General features: G+C 31.3%; 1 protein-coding gene across 3 annotated transcripts in view; it reads right to left on the bottom strand.

Annotated features, from left to right (window-relative positions):
* Window positions 1-1,054: 1,054 nt before the first annotated feature.
* Window positions 1,055-20,000, bottom strand: part of LOC142328958 (ATPase family gene 2 protein homolog A) — a 29,791-nt gene continuing 10,845 nt past the window's right edge. For all 3 annotated transcript variants that reach the window (XM_075373162.1, XM_075373161.1, XM_075373160.1), the window contains 6 exons: window positions 18,637-18,902; window positions 12,594-12,876; window positions 8,448-8,657; window positions 3,668-3,931; window positions 1,566-1,730; window positions 1,055-1,365 (listed from right to left, as the gene is read on the bottom strand). In XM_075373162.1, the coding sequence (XP_075229277.1) occupies window positions 1,207-1,365; window positions 1,566-1,730; window positions 3,668-3,931; window positions 8,448-8,657; window positions 12,594-12,876; window positions 18,637-18,902 (1,347 nt within the window). In that variant the 3' untranslated portion in view covers window positions 1,055-1,206. The remainder of the gene's footprint in view (window positions 1,366-1,565; window positions 1,731-3,667; window positions 3,932-8,447; window positions 8,658-12,593; window positions 12,877-18,636; window positions 18,903-20,000) is intronic.

Here is a 20,000-nt window from a genome sequence, read left to right on the forward strand (position 1 = left end):
ACTACTATTTCTGCTGGTCCTAGCAGTATTTATATCCCCTGGTCTGCAGAATTCCTCGCCACATTCTTTAACTGTTGAAGCGTAATAATTTCATTGTCTGCGATTTTTTACATTTTCCCATAAATTTCTATTCTGGTACAGTAACCCTTCTCATTGATCAACAGCCATTGTCTCTATTACAAAAAACAAATTGTTAAATGGACCTGTCAACCTGAAAAAGGGATCCCTTTTAGTTCCTTCTGGATTCCTTACATTATTATTTTCTCATACTTTCTTTATAATTGGAAGGAATCTATTACCTACGTACATTATACTGGTCCTGTTACACTGCCCCCCCCCTAAATAGTTTCCTGATAAGGCACCAGAAGAACCATGACCTTCATTCATGAACTGCACTGAATTCTATACTCTACATCATTGATTCTATTCAATATGGTGTAAGAATCCTTCCAACTGGTCTATTGTTTTGATGTAGTGTTCTACTATACCATCTCACTGTGGATGAAGAGAGCTCTTGTTTTTCGAACATCAAAACAGTTGAAGACCTATTGGAAAAATCGAGATTCAAAGTTTTGTCCTTGATAACTGTGTATTTCTCTTGGTTTAAAACAATTATAAACAATAATAACATTTGATTAATAATAAGATCTTTTTTTTAGCATTTTACTGTGTTTAAATAGAGTATTAAAGAAGTCTAAATACTTTTTAATCCCCTTTTGTTCTATTAAAAAAAATACATAAACTAAACTTTCTATCACAGTAAAATGGTAAAACAAAAAGCATCTTATTGTTAATCAAGTGTTCTTATTGAATATAATTGTGTTTTTGCATCAGTTTTTCTATATACAAAATAATATTAAAAAACTGGATATTGATTTTACTCAAATTACCAAGAGGCAAACATATAAAGTTAAGGATAAATGAAATATTCACTTATCATTAGCGACTAATAGCAAATAATTCTTTTTTAAGTTTTTCCAATTTCATAATAAATAATTTTATTACTTTACTAATTGTGTAGACTGAAAAACTAAGAAAATAAGATAAAATCTAATACAGTTTTATTAACTTTATTTCTTAAATCAAAATGAACATTTTTTTTACTGAAAGTAGACAAATTGTTAAATTAATCTGGCAAATTCATAATTATTTACAGAATTCTTTATCTTAGAATATCAGCATTTGATATATAATATGATCTTTCATTCATAGAGTAATATAATTGTCATAAAGATCTAACAGAGACTTAGGAGTACGAGGAGTAATAAGTTTCATGGCATATTTAAAATGTCTTAATTTCACTTCAGTAGCCTCGTTATCTTCTTCCAGTGCATTTAACGCTGCTTCATGACATACAGCAACAACCTAAAAAAAAATCTTGCTGATTATAAATGAATAACATTATTTTTAAAATATGTAATTAATCTGGTTATACTGACATACCCAGTGACTAGCAAATACTATTCACACTCTATTAGATAACAGAATTCGATTATAAAGTTACATATTAATAAGAGATACACAAAATTTGATTTTTTTTTTAAGTTTTATTTGAATTTTAGTACCTCAGCACCAGAATATCCATTCAGGTTTTCAGAAAGTTTTTCGATATTAACTTCATTTGAGACTACAGTTTTCTGAAACTGCAATTCAAGAATTTGGCGACGAGTCACTAAATCAGGTAATGGTACATAGACAAGACGATCAAGTCTTCCTGGCCTTAATAGTGCCTACAACATAAAATATAATTTGTTAGACTTATAATTTGAGACTGGAATTACGCAAAAAATTTGAGGAGTGGTTATTATAAAAATATATCAATAAGGTGATGGATTCTCATATCATTGTAAATATCATGTCCAAAGTAATATATAGCAAACCAGAATTAAACAAAAATCTTTTCAGTTTTTACAATAAATATTACATCAAAAGAAAAGAGTAAAATTATCTTTAAACACAAAAGTAACAAAAAAATAATTAAAAAAAAACAACAGTCCTAAAAACAGAACAGCACTTTTCAATTATTTCATAAAGTTTTCATTTTTAGAAGCAAAAAAAAATTAATTAATTTGGTACTGACTTTAAGCAATTGAAAGAAATTTAAAAAGTATTATTTCTGTTTAAATTACCTACATTAAATATCTGCATCTGGGTAAACAAAAAAAAAAAAGTTGTCTGGAATATGGGGATAGACATGATTAATTTTTTAATTCTGGAAATTCAAAAAGCAGATTAATAAACCACCAAACAGTGTTTAAGGATAAACACAGTGACAATTACAACATATTTAAAAATCTTTTATTCAGTCATGGCTGAGTGCAGTTTTTTAGCAACTGTGATTTATTTATTTTTTTACAGATTTAATAAGAGAAAACTAATAAAATTGTATAAACAAAAGTGCATAGGCAAGTGACTGCCATTATTTACTGTTTTTTTGTAGAAGAAAATATATCTGCTACTAAATCGTTAATATAAGTCAAGATTAATAATAAGTTTTCTTATGCTCTGAATATATTTAGGGCTTTTATAATGAAATATTAATATACTGACTTTTACGGATGATCTGAGGGATTATAGTTAATCAAATTTTATAATTCTATACTATATCTGCAATACTTAAGATATAACCCAACAGTAAAATATTTAACGAGGACAGGCAGTCAGCTTACAACAGAGTTTATAGATACCCTTTTTGCAGGATGGTAGGAGGAGGGTCCCTCCTTCAAATCCAAATTGGCAGGTTCTAACTTGTCCTCATTTCTGCGTAAACTACATTTAAAGAATTTCAAGAGATTTAAGTAGCTTATTTGTATACCTGCAGTCACAGCAGTGTCATCACTAGTAGTGAACATTCTACTCTCATAATCAAGAGGTACTGATGTCAAATTTTTTTTTATATAAATTTTATTATTAAATATATGATTTTTAACTCTCAATATAATTAATTAATTTTCAGTGTCTGTTACAATCCATACAATGATAAATAAAAAACAAATGAAACATAAATATTTTCAAACTGTCAAGCAAATCTAAAATTAAAACAAATTTATCTACTTAAATATTTTTAAGTTTTATAAAACAATATCTGATCGTTTTCTACTTGTTAAACTTCATTCCCCCAATGTTGATAAAAATCTTCAAGTTAATTCTTATAGTCAAGTAAATTAAGAATCACAAACATGAAATTTATACAGCTTTTTGTTCCAGACTAATTATAAAAAAAATATGCATTACTATACATTTAAGAAAAAATGAAAACTAGAAAAAAAAGACTAGAACCTGAGACCTCTCAATTATAAGATTGGAATGCTTGCCACTTGGCTGATATGAATGTAAATATACAAATACTTATCTGAACCACTCAAAAATCTTTAAATGGAGTTTACTCAGAAATCAGGACAAGACAGAAGCTGTCATTTTAGATGCAAAAACGAGACCTTTCTACCACCCTCCAAAAGAGTATCAACAATAAACTGCATTGTAAGGTAATCTGACCATTTGCCCTTGTAAGTAATAAAATAAAATTTAGCTGCATCAAATAAAAGTCATATTGAAAATAACTGATCTTTAAGAACATTATTGTTTTCAACATGTCAGACACTTACCTCCTCAAAAAAAAAAGAAAACGTAAACAAAATAAAATTAGTAAAGTTAAAATTAAAATAACCTTATCAATGCGATCAGGTCTGTTAGTAGCTGCAATTATAGTGACATTAGTAAGCGGTTCAACACCATCTAATTCAGTTAAAAGTTGTGCAAGAACTCTTTCTTGAACATTAGTACCACCTCCACTGTTTTGACCTCTCTCACCAGCTAATGCATCTAATTCATCAAGAAATATAATAGATGGTGCTACTGATCTTGCTCTTCTAAAAACTGCACGTACTGCTTTCTCAGACTCACCAACCCACTTACTGAACAACTCAGGCCCCTAATAAAACAGTAGAGAAAAGATTAAATGCAGAAGAAAAAAGGAATATAGCACAAAATAAATAAGAGGAATTTATAATAAAAAGAAGTAACATTAAACACAATGCAACATGTAACATATTATGTATGAAATTAAACAATGAAAACAAAAATTAAATTTTGTATTAACATTAGCAAAAGTTTACATATTTTAACAAAGAGTATTTTCAAAGCGAGTACCTGGCAGTGATGCACTTTATTGCTTTAGCGATCACATCATGAGTCACCTAATGCAAAATGTCATGCTGTTGATTTCTTGTTGAACACTCTCCTTTAGTTCATCAAGTGGGAATTTGATTTATAAACTCTATCCTTCAAATAGTTTCGAAGAAAGAAATTGCAACTATACAAATCTGGGGAACATGAAAGCCACTGCCCTTTGCTTACAGTTTGTTTTTCTGTAAAAAAACACATGAACATGTGCTAGAGAATGGTTTGATGTGTGACATATTTTCAATCTTATTGGAAGAAGCTGTAGTACAGCATTTTCACTATTACCTGAGTGTAGAATTCTTCAAAAATTATACGATACATTTCTGTAGAGACATTCCAGTTCTATACTATTAAAAAATATTGACCCCATTATTCAATTACTAGAAACAGCACACTAGTCTGAATTTCTCTTTATGAAGTGGACTCTCAAACATCCAGTGAGGATTATCAGTCGTCCAATATCTGGTATGCGAATTAACATGCCAAAATAAATAAAACTTTGCCTCGTCTGACATGAAATAGCATTCAACCTATCTGTCCATTGGTAATTTTTTTGAGATGCCAGTCAGAAAAATTAAAATTGTTTGGTTTGTCTATTCTCTTAAATTGTTACATGATATGGTTTCAAATTTAAACTGTGAAGAATATTAAGGCAAGGAGTGTTTTTATTCTTCTTTGTTGTGATAACTTGCCTATACATTTTTTTTGACTGGGAGAAATTCTTCTTTGACTAGGCTGCGGCCTCTGGAGTTCAACAGAAGGAGGTTGCCTATTTCATTTTGCACATGAAACCAATTTCATTGAACACAATTTTTTAAGCAAATCAATTATATATGATAATCTTTGCTGAGATACTGACATTTGGAACATTTTCCACCAATATTTGACACATTTCTTGAAAGTATCCAGAATAGATATAAGCTTCCATTATAGCAAGCCTTTCCTCGATCGAATAAAGCATTTTAAAAAAATGACTGCTAAGAAAAACTGTACACCTTGAAGCATGAACAATTTACAACTGATAATAATAAACTGACAAGAGTAGCAAGATACACAATCAATAGTAGTGGCGTTAAGGTGATGCTTAATAACTACATTTTGAGCAGGCTCGGTTCAATTTTAAGTAGGTCACCCAGTAAACTCTACAGATAAAAACATAAATTATAAAATATAAGGCAATTAAACTCCACATTAATCATTTAAATTATAAACGGATGAAATAATGTAAACAGAAAAAAATAATACCAGATAATTCACAATTGAGAAGCCATTATAAAAAATTTTCTGAACACATATTTAGGGTCAAATTGAGAAAGAAATACAAAAAAAATTGTGGAATTTTAATAAGTATTACTTAAAAATTAAATATAAAAGAAATGGAAACAGAATACCCTTTCTTATAAGAAGAATTATTGTATCCTGGTTGATGAAAAGAGTTCTGTTGTTTGATTTGATAGAGGTAGATAAACTACTAATTACAATCTGATATGAAGCTACACTTGAAAAAAGATAGTTCACCATGACAACTGATAAATCATGAATTGTAAGTTTTTTTTTTTTGGACCTCGGCTTGGTGAATACAGATGTTTTCTCGTACCGTACTGAATATGTTAAACAGTGTAATAATTAATATTAAAAGTAATAAACTTTTCACACAATAAATAATCAGTTCTAAATATAAATCAGATGAATTAAAATGAAGATAATGGATAAATGAAGAACCTGTAAAAAAAAGGTTATGTAATGATTATGATAATGCAATTCATGAAAAATTGACATACAACTAAATCGATTAAATAGTAATTAAGAAAAGTTCAAAAGCAAAAAAGAAACAGTATTATTTATGGGAAATTTATTTACGAAGAGACAAGATATGAAGGAAAAGACATTATAAATTATGAAGATCAGAGATGTAATGATAGCCCACTGGACTGGTCTAATGGTCAACTTGTCATCGCAAATCAGCTGATTTTGAAGTCAAGAGTTCTAAGGTTCAGATCCTAGTAAAGGCAGTTACTTTTATACAGATTTGAATACTAGAATCATTGATACCGGTGTTCTTGGTTGATTGGTTTCAATTAACCACACATATCAGGGATGGTTGACCTGAGACTGTACAACTCTACAGTTTATTACATTCATACATATCATCCTCATTCTACCTCTGAAGTAATACCTTACAGTGGCTCCGGAGGCTAAACAGAAAAACGGAGATATAATGATAGGCCATGACAGTTATGTCTGGATGTAAGATAACCACACAATGCTATTAATACATCTGCTTTTTTATACATCAAGTGACAATCTATTATTAAAGAAAAAAAATCTACAATTTTCCAGCTTAAATTTTAAGATATACCTTAAAAGGAAATTTAAAAAATGTAAATCAGATAAATTTAAAAAGAAATCGTGAATAGTAAAAGAATAATTTTCAATTCTAAATAAAAATATTTACTTTTAGAAGTCTATGGAAAATTAAAAACATCAATAGCTTGTAAAACTTCTTTTAAGCACTACCTTATTTTAAAATTAATTTCATTTTATACTATTTAGTTATATCTCAATTTAAAATTTGGGTTAAACCTATTGAAAAAGCAGCCCTATGAATTGTCATTTGATGAAACATATCTTGTTTCATCATATCTTGTTAAAAATAAGAAAAGGAATCTTGAGAAATGACATAAGGATAACCACCAAATATGAGCTAAGATTCTCTATTAGTATATGAGGACGAAATATTTCTTTATCCAATTTTATTCTGATTAATATTCATGCAAATATTAATATGGAGCAAGTCCATATTAATTATTCAAATACAAACTCATGAAATAACATTAAGTTAAATGTTATTACATTAAATATAAAAAATTATTAAAAAATAATTGAAAAACATTGAACAAGATGCAGATAAATTGTGTGTTTTTATTCTTAATTAGAATTATTTAAAAAATTATCAATAGAATAATATGGTTTTTGTAAAATAGAATTCTTTTCACTACCGGTTTAAATATCACTTTTGTTATTAATAAGTTGTATATAATTTATATATTTAATGTTAATCAGACAAGGTTTGTGAGAGTAAGATTATATTGATAATGTGCAAAGTTTAGTACACAGAATCGTTAGTTAAAGTCACCTAACCTTAACATAAGCCTAACTAACCTTATGTATTAACCTAATATGTAACCTAGTTAATTAAACATAAATAATGTTTTAGTTAGTAAAATTTTTAGGTGGTAGTGAATTAACGGAAAAGAACCCAGTTCTGTTGCCTGGTTTTTTAAAAGTGGATATTGATAGTTTTAAGAATAAGTGACCACTCTTTTAAGTAAAATTTATAATTCATAAATATAAACCCAAGGTTAAGTTAATATATTTAATTTTCTAAACATAAGTCAACACAATTTGAAATTATGGGTGCCAGATAATGATCTGACAGCTCATTTTTGTATTTCAAAATTTATTCCAACTTTTTGAGGGACCCCCAAGAGATGACATATACTTTATTTGAGAATGTATGTAGGTGTAATAAAATATTTAATAATTATGATAAGCTTAGCATTTTATCAAGGCATTTCAGAGCAAAAACAATAGGAGTCGCTTTTGTTACAAAGAAAATCAATTCGATCATACCCAGAAACTTAACATCTAACAAAACACACAAAAATTTTGCTTTGTGAGCATTAGAAATACTAAAATTATCATTAATGAGAATCTATCCATGCGATCAGAAATATTACACCTGCTTGAGAAGCACAATGCACTAGTTATATCCATATTTAAAGTTACATGGTTAGATATGTAATATGTTACAATTCATCTAGGGAATTTTCTTAACTGCAAAAAGGCCTACATTGAATGTCTCAAGATTTTGAAGATCAGTAATAAACAATAAAAAAGGGCAAGGGGGCCAAGAACTTTTTCCGAGCCACTCTGCATTCTTCATCTTGAATTGAGAACCTAAATTTTATAAGTGTAATCTTAAAAAGATAAAATTTGAATTACTTGTTTACATTCATTAAAGTATGTCTCTAACCAATTGTGTGCAGCTCCTCTGATATAATAGCTAATAAGATTTTCATCTGTAAAAAATTGTGAAACTAGTCATTAAATCAGTGTACTTGGTACACTGAGTACAAGATACATTGGTACACAAGTAAGGCTTGAACTTCTAATTTGAATTGGAACTTCTGCCTTTTTTTAAGTTGGTCAAAAACAAAGAAGAAAATATAAATGTGAAAATAAAAAATGTACTATTTATATACCTTTATAGATATAAAATTAAGTTTGGATTCAGTCGCTAACGCTTTAGCAATCATGGTTTTAGAACAACCTGGGGGACCAAACATTAAAATGCCACGAGGTGGTGTTATTCCCAATCTAGTGAACGCATCCGGATAATTTATTGGCCACTCGATACTTTGTCGTAGTTGTAACTTTAGCTTCTCTTGACCTCCAACATCAGACCATCTTATCTGAAACCATACATACGTTCAAATTAAATAATTAATGAACCAGCAATTATAAAATTCATCAGTAACATTAAATTATATTATTTATTAACAGGCATTGTCCTGATTACAGTTACCTGATAATATGTGATGGATTTTGTAGCATGTGAAAAATGCCAAGCCTGAACAGGATCTGACCCTAGAATCTTTCTAAATGAAAGACGGACGCTATCACTACACCACAGAAGTTAGCAGAATGATGAATATATACTTTCATTATTGAAGTTATATTTATTTTGGTGCATTAGGAGAAACTGAAAAGAGTGTATTTTCAGCAAGTTATGGAAGTTGCGCATGCCGATGTAATACACTATAAAGATTTGCGCAAGCCTCAGTGGATCAGTCTGCATGCACATGCATGTAGTGTCTAATTCAATCAGTTGTTCAATGCAATTAAGTGATTAGCATGTGTTGTAAACATAACAGATATTGAGTCATAATAAATATATATTTATATAAGTATTTATACACACGGATTTCTGAAGCCAATGATTGATTTTAAACTGTGAATATTGTTCATATTCATAAAACTTTAATTATATTGCAACGTATATATATTTTTTAATGAAAACTATGTATCAAGATTTGAGGTTATATTTATATAAGTATTATTTTTTATGACTCATTAAATTATCAATTAAATCTACCCACTTGTTTCCTACATGTTTCAGAACCTTAAAACTATCGTTTTTTAAATTTTTTATTTAAGCAGTTTACCTGTGGCGGCCATTTTTGTTATGTTGTGCACACCTATTTTTTTAACTGAAGGGTTTACAGAAAAAATCATAACTAAAAATCTATTGGTACTGGAAGGATGAAACAAAAAGCAATTTATTCATATTTCTCCTTAAGGTAAAAGATTGGTCCAGTGGCTTATTTACCTATCTTCTTCTTTCTAAGAAAATTACCAATAAAGTTGAACATGAAAAACAGTGAAATTTTACTTTTGATAATTTTTTTCAAGAGGCAGGGATGTCATACACAGTTTGAATTATTTTTTTATATGTAGATACATGTTAGTAGTTTTACCATAAATAATAATAATAATAATAATCATAATAATAATGGTGATATACTTACCCCTAAATCTTTATGATTTTTTGAAAACTAATTTTTTTTTTAAAACTTCAAATTTTTGCTTCAAATAACTCTGATGGGGCTGGTGATAAAAATTTCAAATTTGCACAACTTAGTGTTTTTGTAGATGTTTATGGCAAATAAAAAAGTTTCTTCGGAAACTTTTTTTAAGTTCACTGTCGTGAACTTGATATTTCAAAAAGGTATTACTGTTAATACCTTTTACAAATATCTTTATGAAAAAGTAAATAATATAACCTTTAACACATAACAGAGATAAGATATAGTCACTACATTATACGTACAATACGATCTTCCTGATCCATAAAACTAAAGCAAGTTTTATTAAACAAAAAACTAAATCTTTACTCCAGCAATATGAAAAAATTATCTGATTAAATTCCACCAAACTCTACAGTCCAGAAACCAACTCAAAAATGGATGGACAACACATTTTTACTGCTGAATGCCGATTGCAAACCTCAGATGCAGAAAAACATCAGCCAACTACAATTGTACAACTGCATCAACTGTTTCAACAAACAGTTGATGGACATAGTTCCAGACTAGCCATATAAAATAACTATTTTTAATATAGTTTGTAACAGAAATTTGCATAAAAGAATGTTGCATCATTTTTCAAAACAAATTTCAAAATGCTATTACTCTGTCATATATCACAATAAAATTTTAACATCAGTTATATAAAATTATGCATTGAAATATCCTCCTTATAGCAACACATGAAATTTGTGAAAAAATTTTACAGAAAAGAGATACCTTTTTTATAAAAATGAAGGGTCTTAGAGACTAAGGTTCTATAAAGTTTAAGAATGCTCTTAAAAAAATATTTATTTTTGCAGTTACATTAAAGAGATGAAGAGTGAACACAAGTCTGTGCACAGGCAACTTCCCCTGTCGGATACCAAGAATGCACTAGCACTAGCCTTCAGCCCTTCAGGTATCCTCAGCATGGAGAATCTAGAAGGGCCAGGTCTACGGATAGAGGGTAGAGATCTATGATCTCCTGCCACTGTGTCCTTTAGTTTTTCAAAAAAATGGAGATGGTGAAGTTTAACATGATTTTCCAACAATTTTATGGCACTATTAGGGAAAAATATATAATAATTTCAGTTTCAGCAAGATGGATTATCTGCCAACATAATGATAATCATGTTACAAGAACTTAAGTTTCTAAGTCATGGTTTTATCTCAAGAAACTTGTGGCCACTAGCATCCAGACCTTACACCACACTTTTTTCCCTTTGGAAATATTTAGAAAATATACTTTTTCAGAACAATTCTCAAACACTTAACAAACTGAAATAGCAGGAGATTTAACAAAATAGTTAAGAACCTGCAACCAAGTTACAGAAAATTGTCATGATGTGTTGTGAAATTAAAACGTATATACGAGGGTTATTTTTTTTTCAAGGTCCGATCAGTTGCAAAATAAAAACCTGTGCAAATATCAGATGAACCTTTGCGCATATGTGTTGCGTAGCATCTCTAGTATGGCCTTCAATCACGCCGCGTCACTTCACAGCTAGCACGTAAACATGTCTACAACTATAGCATCTCCCGCCAAGTGTGAAATGCGTGCGGTAATTCGATTTCTTCAGGCTGAGGGGTGTAATGCAGCTGAAATTCATCGACAAATAAGTAATGTGTACGGTGAAACTTAAATGAGTGACAGCAAAGTGCGACAATGGTGCAGGAACTTTAAAGCAGGACGTACAGATTTCATGATGCAGGCGGTCAGGAAAGGAAGCGGGTGTCAACCGATGATCTCATTGAGCGAGTGGATGAGGCAATTCAAGAAAATCGTCGGTTCACAATTTCTGTATCGAGTGATTCGTTTCCTGAAATTTCAAGGGCAGCTCTCTACACCATTGTGAGTGAGAGACTTCAGTACCGCAAACTGTGTGCGAGATGGGTTCCCAAGATGCTGTCCAACCATCACAAAACAATGAGAATGGACGCCTCCCTATCGTTTCTCCACCGCTACCACGATGAAGGAGAACAAAATTGTCACAGGGGACGAGACATGGGTCCACTTCGAAACTGAAGAAACAAAAGAACAATCCAAACAGTGGATGCATTCTCATTCTCCCAGTAAACCAAAGAAGTTCAAGCGAACCTTCTCCAACAGAAAGTGTATGGCTACTGTGTTCTGGGACTGGAATGGAGTTCTCTGGTGGAATTCATGGAACGTGGCACGACCATCACTGCAGCCTCATACTGCGTGACTCTTCAACGTCTGCAAAGGGCAATTCAGAATAAGTGGAGAAGAGTCTTGTCATCAGGCATTGTCTTTCTCCATGACAATGATCGGCCGCACACTCCAGCTGTAACAAAGAAGCTCCTGAAGCATTTTCGTTGGGAAGTGTTTGATCACTCACCATACAGTCCTGACTTGCCTCCATCAGATTTTCACCTCTTTGCTCACATTAAACACTGACTAGGAGGACAACACTTTGGCAGAGACATCGAGTTGCAGACCAGTATAGAAACATGGCTGAAAACACAGGTGGCTCCGTTGGTACCACGCTACGACAAATGTCTAAATCAGAGTAGCGACTATGTAGAGAAATAGCGTAACTATGTAAGTACTTGTTACAAATAAAAAATTTTTTATTTTCACTGTGGTTTTAATTTTGTGACCGATCGGACCTTGAAAAAAAATAACCCTCGTATTATCTTAACATTTTTATTAATCTTATTACATGAAGACAAATACACATTATTATTCACACCATACATATACCTACAAAAGTTAATAATAACTATTAATTATAATATGATGTAAGATTGAACACTAACATTAGGTACTTCAACTAACACTTCTCTCATAGCACTAGGTTTAATTTGCATCAATGCCCAATTAAAAGCATCACTTGTAATTGTATTATTATCACATTTGGTGGCACGAGAAAATGCTTGAGCAACAACTGCACAAAGATCAGCTCCTACATAACCATGTGAAATTGATGCTACTTCCCTAATTGTTTCTTCATTTACATGCGGCTGACTACGTAACATTTTTGAAAGAATCTTTTCACGATCAGCTAATGATGGTATTGGTAACTCGATCTCACGATCAAAACTAGAATAATAAAAAAAAAATTGCAGATATAGCATGAGCACAACAATGAGACTATATATGTAGCATCAGCAACTATGGCCGTTTTCATACTACAACTTAAGAGAAAATTTATTAACTTTATATAAAAGTATTATTTTTTAAGATGAACTGAATCAATATAACAGCATTTTACATATAATACATGCACCTTAAATTCTGCAACTAAGTACACTAAGCCGGAAAGATTTCACATTAGTATAGAAACATTTTATATTAAACCATGCTTGTAATCATTATTAAATATATATAAATTATTTCCAAACATATATTATGTTTATATATATTCCTGGCCAAAATATATCATTCCTTGGGGGACCCTCAAAAGTCGGAATAAATTTTCTAGATTTAAAAATGTACTGCCTGATCACTTTTCAGCTCTCTTAAGTATTAAATCTAAGTTATGCAAACCAATATATTACCTATGTCCATCAGATTAAATTTTTTAATCTCCAAGCCTTAATATTCATGAATGTACAATCTTAAAACAAAAATTGTTTATTCTTAAAAACTGTCAAAATCCACCTTTATCATACCAGAAAGATGTCAGGCCATAGAGTAAAGTACACTCAGGTTCAAAAGTACCTCGGGGTGTATCTCGATGAGAAATTTCAGTTCAAGAGGCACCTTCAATACATCGCAGAAAAGGGTTGTAGTGCCTTTTTTGAAATCCAATGTGTGGTCAATCCAGATTAGTGTCTCAATTTTAGGACCCTAAGCATCCAGTACAAGGGCATGTGCGAAGCAATCATGTTGTATGCTGTGCCAGTTTGGGCAGATGGGATGAAAATCCATAGTTATAGAGACATATTATTGAGGGCCCACGACTATTAATGTTGATGGTAACAGGTTACTGGACAGTTTCACAGGAGGCGGTCTTGGTGATTGCAAGAATGAAATTGGTTGATATTCTAGCTCTTGAGAGATAGGAGCGGTATGTTGCCTAGGAAGTTGACTTCCAAAAAAATTTGGGAAATTGAGTAACATGGTTATGAGATATGACAGGCTAGATGGAATGAGACTATTGATGAGTGATATATGCATGATCTCTTACAGACATTAGAAGCTTGTGGAGCGCATGGATTTCCCCTAACAAGTACATAACTCAGTTTCCTACTGGTCATGGGGCCTTCAGGGGTGGCCTTCAGGGGTAGACTAGCTGAGTTTGGCCTGGTGGATTCGAATCTGTGCCTGCAGTGTGGGGGTGCGTCCTGCACCCCCACACTGATGCCTTCCATGTGTTGTATGAGTGCACCAAATATGATCTGGGGTGCACTCTAATAATCTGTCAATGGATACCATTAAGGCAATACTTGACATCAGTCAAAACTGAAAGGCCTGAGCTGAATGGTAAGCGGTTGCAGAATTTCTGCATTATTTGGCTAGCGAACAGATTGCAGAGGGAATCTAGGGTGCTGCTTGGTCTTGTTCCTGTGTACTTTGTTTTGTTATGAGTTCTTGTTAGTGTTGTTTTTGTTTTGTTAGTATTATGTCGGTTTTGATTGTTTTAGTATTAGTTTTATTTTCATGTGTTTGTTTTTGTTTTGGTGTTTTTCCGTGTCCATGTCGTATGTGAACTCAATTTATGTTTCGAGTAGGTAGGAGATTCAGTTCCTTCGACGACTACAGTTTTTGGCCTTGTTTGAGACTGGAGATGTGTTTTGTTATTTTTAGTAATGATTACAATGATGGAAATGTCATTTGTGGCATTCTGGGCTGAGGTAACTGAGAAATGTCATATGCTGAGGTTTATCAGATACCCTCCAGTAAATCCCATCACGGCTAGGTAAAGAGGGGATGGTTGGAGGGTGTCTTCCCCTAGGAGATCAGGATGGACACCTCTTGAACACCCACCATACAGTCCATACTTGTCACTGTGTGATTTCCACACATTGGTTTGCTGAAAGAAGCTTTAGGAGAGGAAAGATTTGAAGATGATGCTGCAGTTGAGCATTGTGTGCAATTGATTGTTGGAGCAGCAATCTTGTTTTTTTGATGAGGGGATCAGGAAGCTATCTAACTGGTGGAGAAAATGTATTTCTGTTGAAGGAAACTATGTAGAAAAATAAGGTAATTTATTTGTAATTTTATCTAATATTAATAAAGCTATGTAAATAAATTCCAGTTTATATTTGAATGACCCTCGTATTAAGAAAAATTAGGGATGAAGTGGTTTTCAATTAACCTCTTCCCTGAGCCAAATACAGTAGAAAATTAGCATGCCAACCCTACCAAAATGCAGTTTAGATTTACAAGTGATACCCTTCATTCTATTCACCAAGGACTAGCTGTATAGTGAACATAATTACTGTCAGAGAAAGCAACTATGATTTGTCCCTCTTGTAATTCATATAATTTACATGTGTCACAAAAAGACTGACACAGATAGTGTAAAACAATAGTTTAATGAACCACTTCTGTCAAGAAACAATACAATAGATAATACACTGATTTTTATAACTTACAAACATTCACATGTAATTTTATTGTACGACTTCAGTAAACTGGAATCTTTCCACAATTCAGACAGTATACAAAATAAAATACCATAAATTTTAATTTAAAAAAAGTAATAAATTATTAATTCAATATAAAAACTACAGAAAGTTAAAGAAAATAACTTAAAAAGTTATTTCTTAAATAGTTGTCTGGTCATATATAAAAAATGGATGACACTCTTTTTTTTAAGTTTTTTCTTTTTTCTACTGAAAACCAAATACATTATTTTACTCTTCAAATGAGTAAAAAATTAACTCCTGTTTACTGCATTTACATTAGCTCACTACTTACATTATTTATGTGATTTAGCTTTCATCAGCTACTGCAGTTTTCATAATTACTTTTACCTAATTTTCTTTATTCCGGTGTAAGCCCTTCTAAGCCAGTTTAGTTGTGGGCAATAACCATCTGACATGATATTTTAGGACTTGCAATTTAGAAATATCTCTGATTCTTTCAAAACAAATTGTTATGGCTGAGCATCTACTGAAATAATCTTCTAATAATTTTTTATTTTAGTGTTCTATAGCACTGCAACAAACATATGTAGAAGTTGGAATTCTCACTGGAGACTGGGTGTGAGATTCCTAAATACCTTAGATCATTGAATTTTATTTATGCATGGGCTAAACTTCTCATCTTATCAATGATTCTGTTATGATAGTTGGTAGAATGGAATAATTACTTAAACGAAATGTGTCTAAATAGTTGAAGATGCCATAGCCAACAGCAGAAAAGTACATGGGAAAGTAGAAATCCATAAAAATGTATTTTCCATATGAAAAAACCAAGCTCTGTGTTTTTACCTCTAACAATAAATGTTGAGAATATCTGTCATAAATCTGGCTAGTGTTTTTAGTTAAGTACTGAACCATCTTAAAATAAATGACAAAATATGTGCCCAAAAGTACACTGCTATATTCCAATTCATTACAGAGGAAACCAGTCAACAGAAATAAAACAGGAAGATTTTCACTATTTCAAAGTTAATGAGTGAAACTATGTCATTGATCCACGTCAAGGTAAACAGCTGAACTACTAGTATGTGGGACAACTGAAATGACGGAATAAAATTTACTAATAATCGTAATACTCCATGATACTCCAAGCTAAAAAATTATTTTTCTAACAATTTGTGACACTACCTTATCAGAAATGCAGACTTTTTTTTATAAAACCTTGATTAATATTGAAATATATAGCCTCCAACAAAGAATATGTGATTTTTTTTTAATAAAAAAAACAGTATTTATACAGTTTTCAGTAGAAAAAATTATGGAGGTGCCCATACATCATTACACATGATTTCAAGGATTTATTATCTTTCACTTATCTTTCTTTTAATGCTCATAAAATATAATTACTGTTAATTTTTTTGAAAACCATTTTAAATAACTATTTTGCATATTAAGTTTATAACTCACTGGAATTAGCTTTTATTCAGTTTATTACACTTTCAAAGCTAAATTTCCTCATGTGGGATAAGATCTTGTACATCTTAGATGCTGTTCTTAATTTTTGAAGGGAAGCTTCTTAAAACATGCTTCAGAATGGGGAGGCAAGTAAGAAAAAACAAGCATCACACGTGCTAGCTATATATATCGATACTAATACACATGTATGGTAACCATGCTCCTCTCTCACACACATTAGGTCTGAAAAGTTCCCAAACTAAATTTCTGTAGTCAATACAAGTAGCGCCATCTCTTGGTCAACCAAGGAACATGTAGTACAATATTTCATGAATATGTATACAAAAATTCATCAAGTTTCGTCACTCCAGTCTTGAGTTATATTAGTATTGGCCAAATTAGTTATTCAACGCGTACGTTGTGTTCATGTGACCTTCTGCAAGCTCGTGACGTGAACAGAGAAGTGAGATAAAATTCCCGATTTCTGAGCAGTTGGACTCTCTTGCCCAACAATGCCCTAGCACACATAGCAACAGCTTTAACATGTTATTACGCAGCACATCAATCACCATCTTACCCCACCCACCCTATTCACTGAACTTGGCTCCAGCAGACTATTTTCTGTTCTCGAAACTCAAGTTGAAGATGAAAGGCCGCTTTTTCAACGACATTCCAGCCATCCAAAGAGCTTGCACCTAGCAGTTGAAGGCGATCACACAAAGTAATTTCTCCAGAGCGTTTGACGAGCTCTACTGATGCTGCAACAAATGTATAACTAGAGAAAGGTTCTATGTAGAGGGATGATTTAAATAAATTTGTTTATCTTTACATCTGTAATTTTATTTAATTTAGTTTGGAAACTTTTTCAGACATACTATGTATATACGGCTTATGCGTATATGCGTGTTCTCTCTTTTCTATAACATGTGTATCTCACTGTTAGTTCATATTTCTTATTAATAAAAAAATTTATCATTTGCGTACATTGCATATACATTACTTTGCACCATTAATAATTTGTATAATATTGCATTAGAAGCTTAGCTTCTGCAATGTATCCACCTACTGATGCACCTGTTTAAATTTTTAGCAATAATCATCTTTTTTTTACAGTCAATTATGTTTTTGAAGAGAATTAAATGGTAATACAGCATGATTTCTTGACAAGAAGGCATCACTTTACACTATATACCCAATAATTCTTATGACTGTAAATCAAAGAAGACACCTGATGTATAAAAAACGTCAGATAGTCGCGTTTTTGAGACTAATGATGTTCACCGCATAAAAACAATCCTTAAGGTAAACAAAATGAAGATATTTTCAGAACAAAATATCACTTGAATTTTAATGAACTTGGGGTGCTGATGAGCAACAGTTTACACTCAGAAAAAAATGCAATCAAAAACTACTTCATTCTCCATTTCAATTAATAACCCTAAAATGAGATACCTGTTACTTTTTTTAATGGCTTTTAACAACTTCGAGAGCAACTTCTGTCTCATGTTGGATGACCAACAACTGTAAGGTTGTGGTATCTAACATACATAAACATCAAAGAAAGGGATTCCTTAATTTGTGGAAATCAATTCAAATTTAAGCTCAAAAAAGAGTTAATTCAAAATTTTTATACTAAAAAAATTCTTGCTTTTTTTCTACAACACAAAACATCTTTCTATCTAGCCATTAAAAGTGGACACTTCATTTTGATTAGTCTTCCGTAATGAATATAATTTGATCAAGTTGCAACAAAAATATTACATTAATCTTACAAAAGCACTTATTACTATTATACTGAGCAATGTATACAGACCGGCCTGGTCGTCTAAGTGCAGGATCAATGATATCAATCTGACTTGTAGTTGCAATTATAAATACATCATGACCACCAAGTGAATCAAGTGATGCCAACAGAGTGGCCAAAACTCTTCTCTCCTGATCAGAACCACCATGTTTAGGGCAAACTGTATCGATATCATCAAAAATTATAACAGATGGACTGTTTGTTAATGCTTCTTTAAACAATAGCTTTAAACGAGATTCTGCTTCACCATAAAATTTACCAAACAAATCTCCACTCTAAAAGAAAAAAATTGAAATACTAAACCTTTTTAATAAAATAAAAATTATACTTAAACTAGCTATTTAGAAAATCTACTTAATTTTGGGTCAACTGTTTTAAAGTTTTATATGTTTTCATTGAAAATTACATGGAAATAAATAAAAATTTCTATTACAAAGAAAAAAACACACCCACAAGAATAAAGAAAAAAATAATAATAATTTTAAAAGGAACGGAAAACATCCCTCCATGCAAAAGAAATATCTTTATTCATACGTGAAAAACCGTTTAATCTTAACCATATTCTGAATTGAATACTGTCATTTAATTTTCAGAAGAAATGTTTCCTAACAATACTGCAGGAAAAAATCAAGCAAATTTTCCAAGTTACAAATGGATTTTTCTAAAATTTTCTTCAGAATACAAAGTCCAAAATTAATGAACACTAAATGACATGTTTCTTCAAACTTTTTCAAAAGCTTGGTACCTTCCTCTTACATGTCAGCCAATATCCTTTACACATAATTACTGTTTTTTTCTTTGATAATAAAACCTATAGTTAAAAAAAATCCCTTTTGGCACCCCAAAGGTGGAGGTAGATTTCACTGGTGCTAAGTAGGGGGTAAAAAACTTCTACCTTAAAGTTAAGAAAAACTAAATTTACTCAATACGACAATGGTTGCGTGTGAAAAAAAGTTTCACATGTTTAGCATCCGACAAGCTCCATCTTCTTACAATTCCAGCAACATTTTGGTCATCCCTTGCCATAAGGATTGGTCATATCAAAAATTGTTTCCGATAATGTTTTAGCTAATGTTTACAGGACTAACAACCACTTTAAACCTATTTGATACTGTGCCTATTAAGGAAGGTATGATTTTTTGTCTTCAAAATCCCATTTTTTCCTCCCCCTGGGTCAATAGTTAGTGATATCAAAAGAATAGGATATTTTAAATGAAATCAATATTTTATTTAATAAGAAAGTTACAGGGATATTTTGTTTTTTCAAAAAACCCCCTCAATTTCCAGTCCCATGGTCTGATTTTGCCCGTTAACAAACTCGACCAAGATTTTGGGACGAGTTATTTTTAAGGAACAATTTTAAAGTGATTGGT

This window comes from Lycorma delicatula, chromosome 8 (assembly GCF_047948215.1).
Source record: "Lycorma delicatula isolate Av1 chromosome 8, ASM4794821v1, whole genome shotgun sequence".
NCBI classification, from domain to species: domain Eukaryota; kingdom Metazoa; phylum Arthropoda; class Insecta; order Hemiptera; family Fulgoridae; genus Lycorma; species Lycorma delicatula.